The sequence below is a fragment of the Pogoniulus pusillus genome, chromosome 21, assembly GCF_015220805.1.
Source record: "Pogoniulus pusillus isolate bPogPus1 chromosome 21, bPogPus1.pri, whole genome shotgun sequence".
Classification (NCBI taxonomy): domain Eukaryota; kingdom Metazoa; phylum Chordata; class Aves; order Piciformes; family Lybiidae; genus Pogoniulus; species Pogoniulus pusillus.
The window spans coordinates 9,092,569-9,109,128 of record NC_087284.1 but is presented as its reverse complement, the minus strand read 5'-3'; the positions used below and the strand labels follow the sequence as shown (position 1 = coordinate 9,109,128).

General features: G+C 44.0%; 1 protein-coding gene across 1 annotated transcript in view; it reads left to right on the top strand.

Moving 5' to 3' along the window:
• LOC135184783 (uncharacterized) overlaps positions 1-16,560 on the top strand; it is a 36,314-nt gene that overhangs the window by 8,109 nt on the left and 11,645 nt on the right. Inside the window, exons 2-3 of the mRNA XM_064160854.1 lie at positions 8,690-8,838; positions 12,754-12,923. Of these exons, the coding sequence (XP_064016924.1) occupies positions 8,690-8,838; positions 12,754-12,923 (319 nt within the window). The remainder of the gene's footprint in view (positions 1-8,689; positions 8,839-12,753; positions 12,924-16,560) is intronic.

Genomic DNA, 16,560 nt, shown 5'->3' with positions numbered 1-16,560 from the left:
TCTTACATTCACTCAGATGACAGAGACATAAATCCCTCTGCTGTCAGAGGTTTCCTTTTCAACTTCAGGCTGTTGACTTTGCCTCTGTGCAGCTGAAATCCAGCTGTAAAACTTAGAGAAGCACCACAAGCACACAACCACAGCTCTTGCATACTGTGAAGGAACATGGTATAGAATACATAATAACCTACATGAATTAGGCTCTAGAAAGACCCTGCAATGGGTGATGGCCTTGACTGAACTATAATGTACAACTGAGTAAAGCAGTGCTATTTTCTGAATGACCAAAGCCTTAAGGAGCTCTTGCAAATAGCACCACAAAATCTCTAATGGGGATAGGAAGGACTTCTGTTTTATCTCTCAGCTAGAAGACAAGAATCATACTGCTGCTCAACAGACAAAAAACATGCAGTGGGTCAAAGAGACCAAAAGAGAATGCAGCCAGTACTGGTGAGTCAAGACCTACGGAATAAACACCATCACTCCTCAGGCACTTGAATTTTATCTCCAGTGGAAAAACCAGGCTTGGCATTGCTTTGCTAATGGCATAGGAGGAGTTCACTGCCTGAAGTCATAAGCTTAGAATGTTAAGCTTCAGTGCTGGACGTTTGTAGCTCCCCTTCTGCCACGAAGAACATGTTTTCTGAATGCAGCCCTAGCTAAAATCTTTTCCTGACAAGAAGTGATCTCCTATACTTGTTGGTCTTGTACATCCCTCATCTAGATTTGGGGCAGTTTGTTTGCCGTTCTCTGAAGGCTGCCTCACTTCACACCCCAGAGCTGAGCGGGACACTGAGAAGGCAGCAGCATCCCATTGCAGATCTATGCTAACAGGGACTAGCCCAGACCCTAGTGCCCTTTTCCTCCTCCGCAGGTTACTAGCAGAACCTGGTAATAAAGCTGGCAGGGAAGGGGAAAAGGCAAAACACTGAGGAAAATGACCCAGATGATTAAGGAGTAAAGAACATCAGATGAAACTAAAAATAGTCCCCTCGGCAGTTGTAAAGGAAATTCGTTTGACAGGAGGCTGCTTCTTTTGTCAAGAGCGGTTTGTTATGCAAGAGACAATACCAACACAGGCTCTTCTTATCTTGGCTGTCAGTTCAACTGACAAAAAGAGCAGGAGTTAACATCACTGGAGACACAGGCAGTCTTAACATGTGTTTGCTTTCATGCTTTAAGAGGCAGGCCAGGGATTGATGCTGGCAAGAAACTGGTGGCAAGCTCAGTTAAGCAATTTCCTAAAAATCACGAGTGCTCACCCGTTATTAAAGGCAACAATTAAGCCCCTGCCCGATGCTGAGCCTTCAGTAGCATACAAAGGTAAGAAGTAGGAAAGAAGAGACCTTAAAACACTTCAGTCCTACCTCTCTTACAGAAGAGAAGGCTGGTGTAAAACCACGAGGAAAAGATGTGAGGCCCTCAGCAAGCTGCCTGGTAACTGCCCACAGGGCTGCAGGTGAGCCTGTAGGTTTCTTGTTGGCGTGCCGGCAAGCTCCCAGAGAGCCTGGTAGTCACTGCTGCCAGCAGCTGCTGCTGAGGGGCTGAGCAAACCACAGTCTGTCCAAGCACAGCAAGTAAAGGCCAGGACCTTGGAAAACTCAAGAGACACACACACAGAGATGCACACACAGCGTGCATGGGAGCAACCACTTGGATATGATGCAGGTGCAAGGGAAAACAACTCTTATTAGTCTCCTTGCCATCGCACTCTCATGAAACACTCCTTGTTAGAACAAGCATGCCACACTAAACTGCAGGTCAGTTCAAAACACGGCACTCACATTGTCTCTGTTCCTTTTGTAAGGAGGAAATGGTCACCAGCACAAAGGCAGCAACCTGGGAGAAAAATAAATAGCAGAAGGGAAGGTAAATTAGTGGAAAGTCACAGAATTACAGAACTTTAGTGGTTGGAAGAGACCTCCAGAGATCATCAAGTCCAACCTCCCTGCCAAGGCAGGATCCTCTAGGGTAGTTCACACAGGAATGCATCCAGGTGTTTTTTTGAAGGTCTCCAGAGAAAACTCCACAGCCTCTCTGGGCAGCCTCTTCCAGTGCTCTGTCACTCTCTCTGTAAAGAAAGTGTCTCCTCATGTTAAGGTGAAACCTTCTATGTTCCAGTTTGTAGCCACTGCTGCTTGGCTTATTGCTGCTGACCACCAAAAAGAGATTGGCCTCATCCACTTGACAGCCACCCCTCAGATATCTGTACACATTGATCAGATCTCCTTTCAGTCCTCCCTTCTCCAGACTAAACAGTTCCAGGGCTCTCAGTCTCTCTCCATAGGTGAGATGCTCAAATCCCCAAATCATCCTCGTGGCTCACCTCTGGACTCTTTCCAGCAGGTCCCTGTCTGTCTTGAACTGGAAGGCAAAAATTTGACACAATATTCCAGGTGTGGTCTCACAAGGGCAGAGTATAGGGGGAGGAGAATCTCCCGAGGCCTGCTGGACACACTGAAAAGTCCCTCCTGAAAAGCAGATAACCACCAAGTTGAAAATATGCACTGGTTTACTGGAGACTTCTCTTTTTTTGTAAGCTAACTTAGAAATAACTTGATCCATTTCCCACTCGACTCAGAAAGACAGATTCCGTCTAACACCAGACCCACCTGCCATGAACTGCTTGGGCCACAGGATGCCACTGTTGGATTTCTTTTTCAGGAGGTCAAGAGAAGCTGTGACAAATCGTTTGCCTGAACTAGACACCCAAATTTAATGCCTCTTTCCCCTTCTCAACGCATGCAGTTGCCAACATTACAGACCTAGACAGAACAACCAGATGTAAATTGCTCTGAGGTGCACTTGACGAGGAAGAAAATGTTGCGATACCTTTTAAGGTTACTGAACCCAGCTCTTCATGCATTCATAACTTTTCTATGCAGAAGAAATATCTCAAATGACTGCCAGGAGTGAAGACTCCAACTCTGGTACTTTGGACTACAAAGCAAATATCCCCTACATCCAGATGAGAAAAGAAAAACACTAGATGGGAGAGCAGATTAAATGAGAGAGAAAGCAGACTGCTCATAATTCCCACCTCTTGTAAAAGAAGCAAGAACTCCTACCATGTTAATAAAACTTCATAAACGTTTTACTAATATGTAATGGAACGTAAGGTATCAATGCCAAGAGGCAGGGAAGAGGAATGAGCTCCCAGTTAGCTCCTTTCACTGCAGTTTTGTGCGATTTACAAGCTGGCATCCTGAATCCTAAGTCCGGGACTAAAAAGACCTCCAGGTTGGTCACCTCATGAAGATCCAGCACTGTGAATTTTAGAGCAGTCAACATTGCACAAGCAAGTTTCAGTCCTGAAATACTTCTACAGTTAAGTGGTAAATTCTAGAAAGCTAAGCAGAGGTTTGCAGATAGTCTCCAAGATACACTCAGACAAGGGTTCACCCAAGTTCAGCACAATACAGATGGGATTTGAGAGAAAGGATTGTTAAGAACCAAGGGAGAAATTGTAAGGCTGTTTTTCAGATTTCAAAAGCTGTTTTGGGTTTGCTCATCTTTTTAGAAGAGGAAAAATGGCTTCAGAATAGGGAAAAAAAATAATGCTAAAGTTTCAGACATAGCTTGAGTGGTCAGCAACAGCAGAACTTGAGGAAAATCAGCATGAAAGGGAAGGTAGTAATGATGCAGAGCATTACCTAGGCCGGTGTTACAGGTTCATACTTTAAGATCATATAAATACAAAAAAAAAGGAACAACAAATAACAGTCTTACAGGGTTCAATGCTTGAATTAAAACATCCTCACAGCCTTCAGTCTGTTTTGGATGTGTCCCAGAAGCCAGCTCTTCCACAGCCAGAGTCTAGATTAAGTGTGACAAAAGCACCTTTACTTGTGAGCTCTTTAAATCAGAACTACACAATTGATCAGAAGATGCCAGGAAGGACTAAGCCTTAGGAAAGAAACACTTCCCAGTCATAAAAATCACATGTTACTAAAGACAACAATAGAAGTCTAAAGATGATTTCCATTGCTCTTAATTTTTTTTGTATTTCTAACAGCACACACCAAGCCACTATATGAGTATTAAGTCAGTCCTGGTTGTTCACACTTCTTTTGCCGAAGCAGTATTTGGTATAGTGATTTCTTTTTCCACAGGGACAGAAAAGATTCTCCAACACATAGTCAATTACTTAGATCCCAATCTCCCACTCCAAAACCAAGGGATTTCAAAAGCTCTTTAAAAAAGTCTTCAGCCCAAATTCTTTTCTGTTTATCAACAGATTTAATGTAAAAGCAACATCAGAAGTGTAGGGGAAAAAGTGTTCCAAAGCTAATTTTAAGTCCTGCTGATCTCAGGCACTTAGTAATCCTGTCAGCCTGAACAGACTCCAGTGGTGCACTGCCTGCCTGGCTGGAGAAATCTGTCCCTGGAAGGTTTACTTATAGACCTTGTACCTTATATCTACATTAGGTTTTAGCTGGGAGGTTTTTGTTTGTTTGTTTGTTATTTTGGAGCAAGTGTCCAGGACTGCTTTGATGCAAGACACAGTCAATTCCTAGAAATCAAAATGTTTGCACTTCATTTTCTGTGAATCAGTCCCTCTGAACTTCAGCAGCTAGCCAGAATTCAGTCCCAGCAGTTACTTCTATCAAAAGGAGAAACTGATGGCAGAAAGCCACATCTTTGATACAAACCCATCTGCGTATATATAACACAGCATCCTCTTACCTGCAACAAGGTAAGAATAAATGAGGAGACCTTTTTCCTTGATGGTTCTCATCCACATCAGTCATAGAATCTCATCCACATTACCACATAAAATCCCTTCATGGACATCCTATACTTATTTCTCCTCAGGCACACGTTCCTGTTTCTTACCTTTGGCTGCTGTCTTCTAACCAGTGCCATTTTCTATGGCTCGTGTCACTGGTTCTTATGTCCTGTATAGGCGAGTCCAGCAATCACTACCCCAGTGCCTTGTTTTGGCTTTTCAAGTTCCCAGGGAAAATGCCTCTGGTCACAATATTTTCATGTAGATCTCACCATATAACTCAGTTGTGAACCCATCGTTTCAACAACCAGGCTCCATAATGACTTTAATCACTTTTTAAGCACTTACCTTGCCCATTACCTTCACTGAAGTTTGCCCAATCCATAATTGTAACCCTTCAGTTCCACCCAGTTTTCTAGCCAACCTAATTCTTTAAGCCCAGAAAGTGAAATGCTTTAACTTATAGTGTAGGAAGTCGTTGTCGAGGTACTTTCTTACTTCACCCCCCTCCCATGCCTGTTTCCAGCCATTTCTCATTATTTTTCTCTGTAAGAAACCTAAAGAAAGCTGTAATTTTTCATAGAATTTCATAGAATCAACCAGGTTGGAAGAGACCTCCAAGATCATCCAGTCCAACCTAGCACCCAGCCCTAGCCAGAAAACTAGACCATGGCACTAAGTGCCTCAGCCAGGCTTTTCTTCAACACCTCCAGGGACAGTGACTCCACCACCTCCCCAGGCAGCCCATTCCAATGCCAATCACTTTCTCTGGCAACAACTTCCTCCTAACATCCAGCCTAGACCTCCCCAAGCACACCTTGAGACTGTGTCCCCTTGTTCCATTGGTGGTTGCCTGGGAGAAGAGACCAACCTCCACCTGGCTACAACCTCCTTTCAGGTAGTTGTAAACAGCAATGAGCCTCTTCTTCTCCAGGCTAAACAACCTCAGCTCTCTCAGCCTCTCCTCATAGGGCTTGTGTTCCCCATCAAGAGTGGACATCCTCTGCTGGATGTAAGCAAAGAATGTGTTTAATAAATCTTTATCACCTAGACAAGAGAGCAGAATTCATGCAGGCACTCCAATCTTCAGAGTAAAATCTGCCAAGCTAGCCTAAACTACCTTTAAACAGAAACACTACTAATTAGAAACAAACAGACCTACAAAGCAGTAAACCACCCCTGCTGGTAGATTGCCTTCAGTAGCAGGATGACAGCCTCAAACTGAGAAAGTATAGCAACTAACTAATGGGTAGTGGTGACTCAGATTGCAGCTTTCCCATTAGGATTTCAATTACATTCACTAGTCACTGCTATTAAGAGAGGTAGCCCTCCCCATCCATCCCTCTAATTTCTTCGCTGTGTGACACATGCTTCTGCCAAGTCCTGTCTCCTGTGCATAATTGCAGCACAAAGCCAAATCAACTCACTAAAACAGCAGAATGTAAATGGGTTTTGGCTGAAAAACTGAACTGATTTATTATGTGACCAGGCAAGCATTGGGGTTGGTACAAGGCAAAGAGATGAACTGCCACAGCTGAAAGCAGGAACTGTGGAAGTCTTGGAGAGGTGAGAAAGACTAATGGTGATCGAAGCTGTTGACACAGCTCAGACAGAGCAGGGGGTCAGAGTCTTGTCACGGCCCATCAATTTACAAAACATGTCCTGAGCATTCAGTTCCTGTAGATACCTCATTTCAGGAACAGCAGCTCCTCTGATACCCACAGGTATGCAACCACACTAAGTCATGAGTTTTAAACTCAAATTCAACCGCTACTAGCACACCAACCATTCCTGCCTCTGAGGATGATTTTCTGGTCCCAGATCTTGTGCAGGGCAGTGCCATAGCTTAGAGAAGCTTTCCAAGGCTCAGCTGGGCACGGCACGACGTTAACATCGTTGTCCTGCTTCTCTGGCACGGTGCATGTGTACTGGACTGCAGGATGGACAAGTCACTCACTGCAGTACTGGTTGATGGGTCTGCCCCAGGCTCTCCACAAAAATAGGGATAACCATAGCAAAAAGCATCCTTCCCTTGTAAGAGAAACATCACAGACTAGCAGCAAGCCAAGCCCCTGGAGAGCCACCGCAGGGAGGGCTTTCACAGAACACCAAGCAATGAGGCCATAGATAGCCAAATGGTCGCGTAGCTGACATGCAGCTTGACACCAAGGGCGGGTCAGTTGCTTACCTCCCTTTTCAGCGCCTAGCATAAGGCAGCCTGTTCCCGTCCACTCGTTGCTGGTGACGAGTTCCCCCATTTCCTTTCACCTCTATGCTCTGCACATCCCCTGTGGCAGGGCTTCCCGCCCTGGGCACCGCGACTCAGCGAAGCGGGCTTTAAAACGCAGCAACACAAAACCAGACAGCCGGCGGGAGCCTCAACTTCAGCTTTATTGACCCTCAGGTGTTACATACTCTCAGGGCGCCGCTCACCAGATTCTTTTTCAGCGCCACGGTGCACACGGGCCGGGGCCCTTACCCACCCCAGTGCCCCAGGCCAGGTGCCCCAGGCCGGGTGCCGGGCGTGCGGCGGGCGGGGGCAGCAGCAGCAGCAGCAGCAGCAGCAGCAGCAGCAGCGGCAGCAGCGGCAGCAGCCCTCTCCTGCGCCCCGCGCCGCCCGGGCCCCGCGAGCAGGGCGCGCCCAGAGCGCGGGGCTCCGCGGGTGCGGCCGCACCACCTGCGCAGGGGCCGGCCCGCCGCGGGAGGGAGGCAGGACGGAGGTGGGCGGGCAGGAAGGCAGGGACGAAGGGACAGAGGAAAGACGGAGGAAGGGCGAACCCGGCTGCTCCCGGAGCTTCTACTCCGCTCAGGTGAGGGGCGGCAGGGGGTGGGGACCACTGATTCTCGCCTCCCTGAGTGCCGAGCGACGGCAGACGCCAGGCCACTGCCGACTGGCGGAAGGACAGCGAAGGGCTCCTGTGGGGAGCGCAGGGTGCGCGTCGGCCGAGGGGCTGCGCCCACGGCTGCGGCTCCGGGGCCTCAGGCCCGGTGCCCTCCGGCAGGGCCGCCCCCTGGCCGCGAAGGCCTGTGTCGTGGCGCAGAGGTGGCTGGACCGGCACCGAGAGCCCCCCAGGGGAGCAGTGCAGGGCTGCTGCTTGCTGAAGGGCTTTGCTCCGAGCAGAGGACCTGAGCTCCTGCAGAGGAAAGCACTGACGCTTTGTCAGCCACGATAAGTAAAGGAGATGGAAGTCGTTAAGCAACTCCTCAGCTCGATCAGTCAGAATTAAATCGACTGCAGAGCTGCGATGAAACCAAGTGACAATAAAGATCGCTTAGATGTTTAAAGTCGGCGTTTCTGCAGTTTACAGGTTAGGGCTTATGTGGAAAGACACTTTCAGAAAGTAACAACCCTGTAATATGTAATACCAAATGACCAAGAATGCCGTCTCCTGCCCCGCTCAGTTTTCGGCCCGGCACACCTTTGCCCGTACCCAGCGTTTAACCGGAGCGCAGGTGACGCTTCTGGCTGCATCTGCCCGCAGCCAGGGCTGCCCTCCTCTTCGCAGGACAGAGGCTGTGCCCCTTCTTGTGACCTGCGCTCTTCGCTTTGCCCTGCTGTCCGTGGCAGTTGTATGCATTCTCATGGAATGCACTGGCGTTTGCTGGGGTTAATGTTTTATGCCAGAGACAACAGAGGAGCCAAAATCCATGTACTTAGTGGACACCACACCTTGTCCACGCAGTACAGGGTAGAAGATTCAGAGCAAACTCGACAAATAAGCTAAGCACAGTAATCACTGAATACAGAAGCACTCCAATCCCTCAGTGAAGAGAAAAATGCAAGGAAAAACTTCCTCCTTTAATGAAGTTACTTTACTTGTAGCTTAAAGGGTTTTACTTCCTTCTCTTCTTAAGGAAGTCTACTAAGTTTTGTATCGGCATGAAATGAGTGTGAGTGCTGGTCAATGAGTAACTTTAAGTAGAGCTGTAAAATGAAGCAGTTTTATTTCTCTGTCTCAGGAAGTTACTTTAGAAGGAAAGAATACATGTAAGAAAACAAAGATGTCTCACGCTGGGAGGCGACACCAAGAAAAGCAGTACAGGCACCATGAGAACCAGGGGTATGAGGAAGACAGAAGAGGGAGAAAACTTCACCCATACAATGGAAGGTATGTCTTGATTGCCTCAAAGAAACAGCACGGCAGGTCTGTCACCTTCTTAGTCTGCTTTTAAATACCTTCATATTACCATAGTAAAGAAAGCATTTACTCAACCTTCAAATCGTGAAGCACACATCACACTTAGCATCAGAGAGCTACCTTTTTCTTTATATTGAGCTTGAGAGAGAGCAGAAAGATAGGCTGGGTGGCACAGGCAGAGATATGACTTTCCTGGGGTTAACTGAATCACAGAATTAAGCAGGTTGGAAAATACCTTTGAGATCATCGAGTTCAACCTATCACCTTCTATTTAACTAAACCATGGCACTAGGTGCCTCATGCAGTCTCCTTTTAAACACCTCCAGGGATGGAGACTCCACCTACCCGGGCAGCCCATTCCAATGCCAATCACTCTTTCTGTGAAGAACTTCTTCCTAACATCCAGCCTAAATCTGCCCTGGTACAGCTTGAGACTGTGTCCCCTTGTTCTGTCACTGTTTGCCTGAGAGAAGAGACCAACCCTTACCTGACTACAGCCTCCCTTCAGATAGCTGTAAAAAGCAATAAGGTCTCCTCTGAGCCTTCTCTTCTCCAGGCTGAGATCGAGTTGTCCGAAGAAGAGCAATGAAGCTGGTGAATGGTCTAGGGAACACATCTTCCAAGGAGCAGATGAGGCAACAGGAGTTGTTCTGTCTAGAGATAAGCTCAGAGGAGACCTTACTGCTCTCTACCTGAAATCAGGTTGTAAGCGAGGTGTTACTCTTTCAAGTAACAAATGATAGGATTAGAGGAAACAGCCTCAAGTAGTGCCAGGGGAGGTTTAGATCAGACATTAGGAAAGAATTGTTTCCTGAAAGGGTTGTCAAACCCTGGGACAGGCTGCCCAGGGAAGTGGTTGAGTCTCGTCCCTGGAGGTATTCAAAAGATGCATAGGAATGGTGCTTAGTGACATAGTTTAGTGGTGGATTTGGCTGTGCAGAGTTAATGATTTGACTTGAAGATCTTAAAGGTCTTTTCCACCTAAATGATTCTCTAAGTTGGATCACAAGTAGGTGAAGGATTGCCATTTGTTTTAGTACAGTTAGCAAAGAAGCTGATCAGTAGGTGACAGCAAGACATGGCTTAGTAAATATGCATTGCTTAAATGAGAATGCTACAGGATTGAGACCAGCATGGGGATGAACCTACTACACTCTCCAGCTGCTGCAGTTCATCTGTGAACAAATTAATCTAAACCAAAATGAATTGCAGTAATCACAGTTAGCAAATAAGTCCTCGTTTAAATGTCTTAAGGCTGTTTTGTGTCACTTGATAGCGGGTCAGGCCCTATCAGCACAATAAGCAGAACAACTGATTGGTTTGAAGGGACAAATAAATTCTTGGGATATTATGCTGCCTCTTCCAGCCTGGCTATCCCAGAGCATATCAGAAGTGAGCTTAGGCTGTTTTCCTTTAAAGGCTTTCCTTGAAGTGACTGCACTGTGGGAGAAAGGTCCATAGTTCTCAACACCACTGTCAAATTGGCCATGGCAGTAAGGTATTCATCATTCCCAGTTAGTCTCTGGGGGCAGTTTAAGAATAGAGGCAAGGAAAGAGAGGAGATAAATATAATTAATGTTATTGAAATCTGACATACTGCAATACTCCTTCATATTATACATTTAGCAAGAAAATCAGGATGAGAATAAAAGCAGCAGTGTATAGTACTGCATGGACTGGGAGGAGTGTTTATGGCTAAGTATAAAGCATTTGGATGGTGTTAATCTTACTGTATTTTGAAAATAGGTAATGAATTCTTCCTGTGTCTCACTTAAATCTTGAAGAATTGGAGAGAGATGGGAACAAAGGTCAGCCTAAAAATCATCCTTAGAGGCAGAATTACTGCCCTTAGCAAAAGCTGAAATCAGGAGGGGATGTAGTTAAATTATCTTGAACATATTAGAAATCAGGGTAGCAAATGCCAAGGATGTATTAACTGCACTGTGGGGAGGAAAAAGGAAAAGAAAAAGAAATGGTGTTGGGATGTTGGTGTGGATTTTGCATAAGCAGTATAATAGAAACAGTTTGTGCAAGGATAGCTATTCATTAAAACACCACTTCTTAAAGCGCTTCTCTGGACTGCCTCGGTTTGCTGCTAGTTTCAAATTACTCAGCACCTAAGTCTGAAAATTAGTGGACAGCTCACAGAAGCAAACAGATCATCTCTGGCCAACAGATCATCTTTATATCCACGAGAGACTAGAGCAGGGGACACAGCAGCTACAGATGTGTAATAGCCATGGTGGTATTGCTTGAGTGAGGCTGAGAATCTGGGGCCACCAGCCCTCACTACAACCAGTTGAAGTACTTTTCCATCTCTTGTTGGGACGGAGTTTGGCTTAACAAAACAGCATTTCCTGCTTAGCTTTCAAGACAAAACCAGCTGCTTTTGTAAGGCTGATTGACCAAAAGACCTCCAGATACTATACTGAATTGGGTGGGAAGTGTGTAGTGGAAGCTGTAATGTGGGTGCTTTCGCTCCTTATGAGCAAAACTTTCTAGCCAGACTGTTTCTCTTTCAAAACGTTTTTCTGTCTGAAACTCCTATAACAACCTCATTATTGAGGAGAAAAAGTTGGACTGGCCAGAACTGGGACATCTTGAAGGAAAATAGGAACAAAGGTGGCCATTGTGAGGAAAACAAATACATGTAAAAGACACTTCAAAAAGAAAGATTTTTTTTCCCCTAATTATATTCTTGTTGCTGAACATGAGGAGGTTTTTGGTGATTTTCGTTGTTTTGTTTTCTGGCAAGTAGGAGGATACAATAGAGAGAAGCAGCTGCATCAGAAGTACCAGAGGGATTGCTTTCATGTTAACTGGAAGTCTTATAAATCACACAGTTTATTTAATTTATGTGACACAGCTGCACAGGATGCTTTGGTGGTTGCACAAGACACAGGACAAAGGTCAGAAAAATCAGATACGTTTTGGCCAAATAGAGCTGTTGGCAGCTACAGGCAGAGATGTTCACGTTGGGCTTGTTATTAAATATCTTAAAATGTTAAAGTGACAAAGAGCATGATTTAACATAGATGAATGAGATTATATTTGTGAGCTGAATCTGGAAGTGGATTAAAGTAAACCTTAGTGAAGTGCAGGAAACAAAACTACAGTTGAAAATGCTGATCTGTGAATAAGAAATTCAAGATAAAAAATGAGTAGGAAGAAGACTTTTGAAAATGGTAATGCTGAATGAGACTTGAAATACCCTTTGATAACAAAATCATGTAGCTGCCCCTTGAAAAATACATGCTCTGATTCTTCAGATGAGGGGAGGGCATTTAAATCAGACCAGACACAAAACAATTTACAGCCAATGTTTCATTTAACCTGAGTCTTAGCTGACTTTAAAAAGGGCAAATTGTACTTTTCCACTAGGATATCTGAAATCTCACCAACCTTAAAAATCATCAGCCTTCAGACATGGCACTGTATGTCACTGCAGCAAAGTGGACAATGCATTCTGAAGTACACAAAGGAAGAGACATAAGAATATGGGTTTTTTGAGGGAGGATCAGTTTTTGATTCCTCTTTAAATATCAGCAATGACCTAAGGGGGAAAAAAAAGTTAAATAGAGCTTCCCTCCACCCCCATTTCACAATTTAATCTGTTTAATCTATTTCTTTTAATGGCTTTCATTTTTTTTTTCAAAAGACATCTTTTGTGTGCCATGGTAATTTGAAGTACAGACATGATAAAGTGCTTACCCATGATATAGTTGTGCTACTTCACACACTTCAATCCTTATGAGCATGGATTTAGGCAAGTGTTTAGGCAAGCTGGTTCCACTAATAGAAGCATCTTCCAGTTTCTCACATTCTAATGTTCAGGCTAGAGAGCATGAGCTAATTAGTATACATTAGTTGTTTAAATCGTTGTAGATCAACAGAAGACATCCAACCTGGCCAGCACTCCAGGACTGCTACTGTTTGCTCAGATGCTTACTCTAGAACCTCAGGAGCAGCAGGAGAATATTTTGGCCCCCCACCAGAGTGTTATCCTCCCAAGGAAACCTTCTCAATGAAGTGCTCAAAGGTATGCACAACAAGAGGTATGTGAGATTATTACTGCCTGCCATTTACCCTTCTCATTCGAAGGACTTGGTTTTGGTTGCTGTGGTTAGAAGCACAACAAAACAAAGATAGAGGAACATATAAAAAAAAAGATCCAAAACAGAGTTCAACTTCATGACTACAGATTGCTAGCACATTTTAGGCATCTGAGGGCAAGATTTGAAAACACACATCCAGAATATGCATCCAGAGCATCAAAATAGGTAATCACTCAAGTTGTGCAGCAAGTCTTAACCTTTAGGATTTAGGAATACATAATTGCATCTGTAGGCAATTTAAGGATATCTGTTGGAGCTTTGATGCTAGTTTATTTCTGACACAGTCTTCTCAGTTTGGTTTTTTTTTTTATCATCTCTGGATTTAATGTAGTCATCACTGAGACATCTTTATAAAGCAACACTGCAAGAGACAAAACTGTTTCATGGACAGGAATCCAATAAAGCAGCTCTTGAGAATTTTTTTCTTAGCTAGAAAGCAACTACAGTAAGCAGAGATATGAGCATTATTGTGGAAGAAAATCAGCCTTAACATTTAGTAAACTCATTCCTGTAAACCAAGGAAAAAGCTAGAACATCCATTACTCCTTTAAAGTTCTCCTTTTTTCAGGACAATACAAGTTCTCACCATATCCATAGGAAAGGCCCACTGTGGTCTTGAGTTAAAACTTGCAGCTGGGAACCAAGTCTTTGGCTGGAGTCTGTAAACAGCTTTTCAGTGTCCTCCAGTAGAGAAACCAATGAAGAGTTTAGCTGTTGGATGTAAATTAAAATACATAATGTTAAACTATTTCCTTACTCCCTGAGGAAAAGTTAAATAACACACAATTTGGTCTTAATATTTCTCTGTATGTGAGTATGTGCACAGTTTTAAGAGTGAGCTGAACTATTTTCTCTCACAAATAGGTGCTGTGTATTTATATGCAGTTGGTTTTCTATCTTGAGGAAGTTTAACTCCAACAGTTAGTAGAACATATTTAATGATGCAGAGCCATACTGATACTCTATCCCTGATAAAATTGTATCAGAGGTCTCTTTTTCAACAACAGTAACTTACTTAAACTTGTCTTAGGAGCTCTAGAAAATCCCATGCTTTATTTTGAGACAGATTTGGAAAACTAAAGCCACAAGTTGTTTTTAGTTTTCGGTTTCACTGGCTGCTTAGACTTAGCAAATAGCTTACTGTGACTTCCTGGGGTGTTTTTTTTGCCCCCATGTTAACTTCTTTCAGTGCATTAAACATCATTAACATTTTCATAATGTCCTACTTTGGGATGCAACAGTTGATGACGATGATTTCACTCCCACCCGTCCCCTAGGTTGCTCAGTAGTTTCCAAAACTGAATGCCTGATCTTGCAGTGAAAGGGGGAAAATAAATCCTGTAGAAAATAAAGCAGTTTAAGTTTTTAAAATGGAAGTATTTTAAAGGTTGGTAAGATAATGACTGTGTTACTCCCCAGTTTGGTTTGAAAAGATTGAGGATTTCCTAGAACTGTTATGCAGAATTCTCAATTCCCTGCAGTCACAGCAAATGTTATAAATTAAAAGCTACATGAATTGTTTACTACATGTCTGTACATGAGAGCTCCAACTTGCATGTTACATCTTCCTCTAAATACTTCTTAACCACCTCTTTCCTTCACCATTGGTTTATCAGCACACTGGTTAAATCTCCCCTTCTCTATCATCATAATTCTGAAGTAAACTAGTGTCAAACAGGGCAGGGAAATCAAGTGAGATAGCACTGCAACTGAAATGTGAACTTAGTTAGTTTCTGACCATATATCACTCTGCTTTCACTCTGTTTGTTGTTGGTTTTTAGTTTTGCCCAGGAAATATACTTGTGTTCTTTGTGCATGTTAACTGGTTTGGCAAACTGGAGGGGAATTCTAAACAACCAGAGCTCTGAAAAGTATTTGCTCCACCCAGATACTTCCCTCCTCAGCCATGCTTTTTGCCAACAACATCCCAAACCACTAAACCAGAGTTTCAGAAATAGGCAGTTATTTTAGCAGGGATCCTTCAAATGTCTTAGCTGCAAGCAGCAGCAGAAAAAGAACATTCTCCTTGCTGCCCACCACCCCCTCCTTTTTCCTCCACAGCCACATTGAGAAAACAAACCCAATCCAAATACAATGGAAGAAACAATTAATACTGATCTGTTTAGCCAGTGGAGACATTTGATACTAAGACACTTCAAAACGTTCTCCTCCTATTTAATCTTTTCATCTTGACAACAGAAGGGAGCAAGAACATTCAAGTGTTCTGTGCGCAGTATCTGTTTCAAAGCTGTTCAGGTAGGTTCATGTGCACAGTGGTATCACAGTAGCACAGTATTATCAGGGTTGGAAGAGACCTCACAGATCATCAAGTCCAACCCTTTACCACAGAGCTCAAGTACTGGAACACACAAGGCACCTAACCACACATCTTTTCAAACAAGGTACTAGAGTGCAAATTTAGGAGGGCCAGCAGAGGCTGGGCCAGTACAGAGTGAGCTACCCTCAGGAGTGCTCTGCAAACTTCAGATTGGTGGAATTTTCTGAACTGGAAAAATGCAGTCACTTGTGTTACATTTAATACCTTCTTCACAGGTAAATTAACTACCAAGTTAATTTAACCCTGTTCTGAATCCCCTTTTGAATGTTTGGCCTCCACATCATTAAAGTTCTACAGGGTTTGTGCCATTTGAAAAGGTAGTATTTTGTTTCTCCATGAGATTGAGGATTTTAGAGGGGACTCTACCCTTTGTCACTGTGTTCCTATTGCTTCTCTGTAGACTAAGGAACAGTTAGGTTTGGCATCAACAAAAGTTTTCCCAGTTGTTCTTAGCTTGTCAGCCTCGTACCTTTTCCAGATCCAATGTACCTTTTTGAGAGGAGCTGATCAAAGATGCACTCAAAATTCAAAATAAACTCCAAGCCCAATCAGACATCTGCATAAAACATGATGTCTCTCTAGTCCTAGCCTAATGCTTCCGAGCTTTTTGTGTGGTGTTTAATCATAGGAAAACACTGAGCTAGGCAAGGCTAGCTTATGGCTTTCCTGAGTGGAAATGATTTGTATAGAGGCCATCTGTGCACTGTGTAGATGGGTGTGGTTTGTCTACATGCATGAAGTACAAGGTTGCTTAATAAAACAATGATCCTTCAAGAGCTTGAGTTCCCAGCAGCCTACCACTTTTACAGCTGGCAATCAGGAAGACTTTGTTGTGATGGTTATGAAAAAGGATTTCACCATCTCAGCTTTTCAATTCATGAGTTTGTGCATCTACTGTTTTATTTTGGCGTGTACTTTGGAGCCGAATTTCGTTAGAGTCTGCACTTAAAGCTCTTTGAGCCAAGTTGCAGAACAATCTCAGGGTGCACAAACTACATTTACTTCAGATAAAACTAAGTGTGAGGGTGACCCATAACTATGGTCCTTTATCCCATACTTGAGCTAAAATGGAGTACTTCTCTCTCCCCACAAAATGTTTATCATGTAGCCCCTAGGTCTTCAGCTCTGACGCGACAGCTCCACTCCCAGTGCACTGTTAACATAGGCACAAAAAGTGTCAGGCAGCAAACCCCAGAGGTTTCTCTTTTAACTGTTTGAAAACTATCTGTTTCCTCCTAC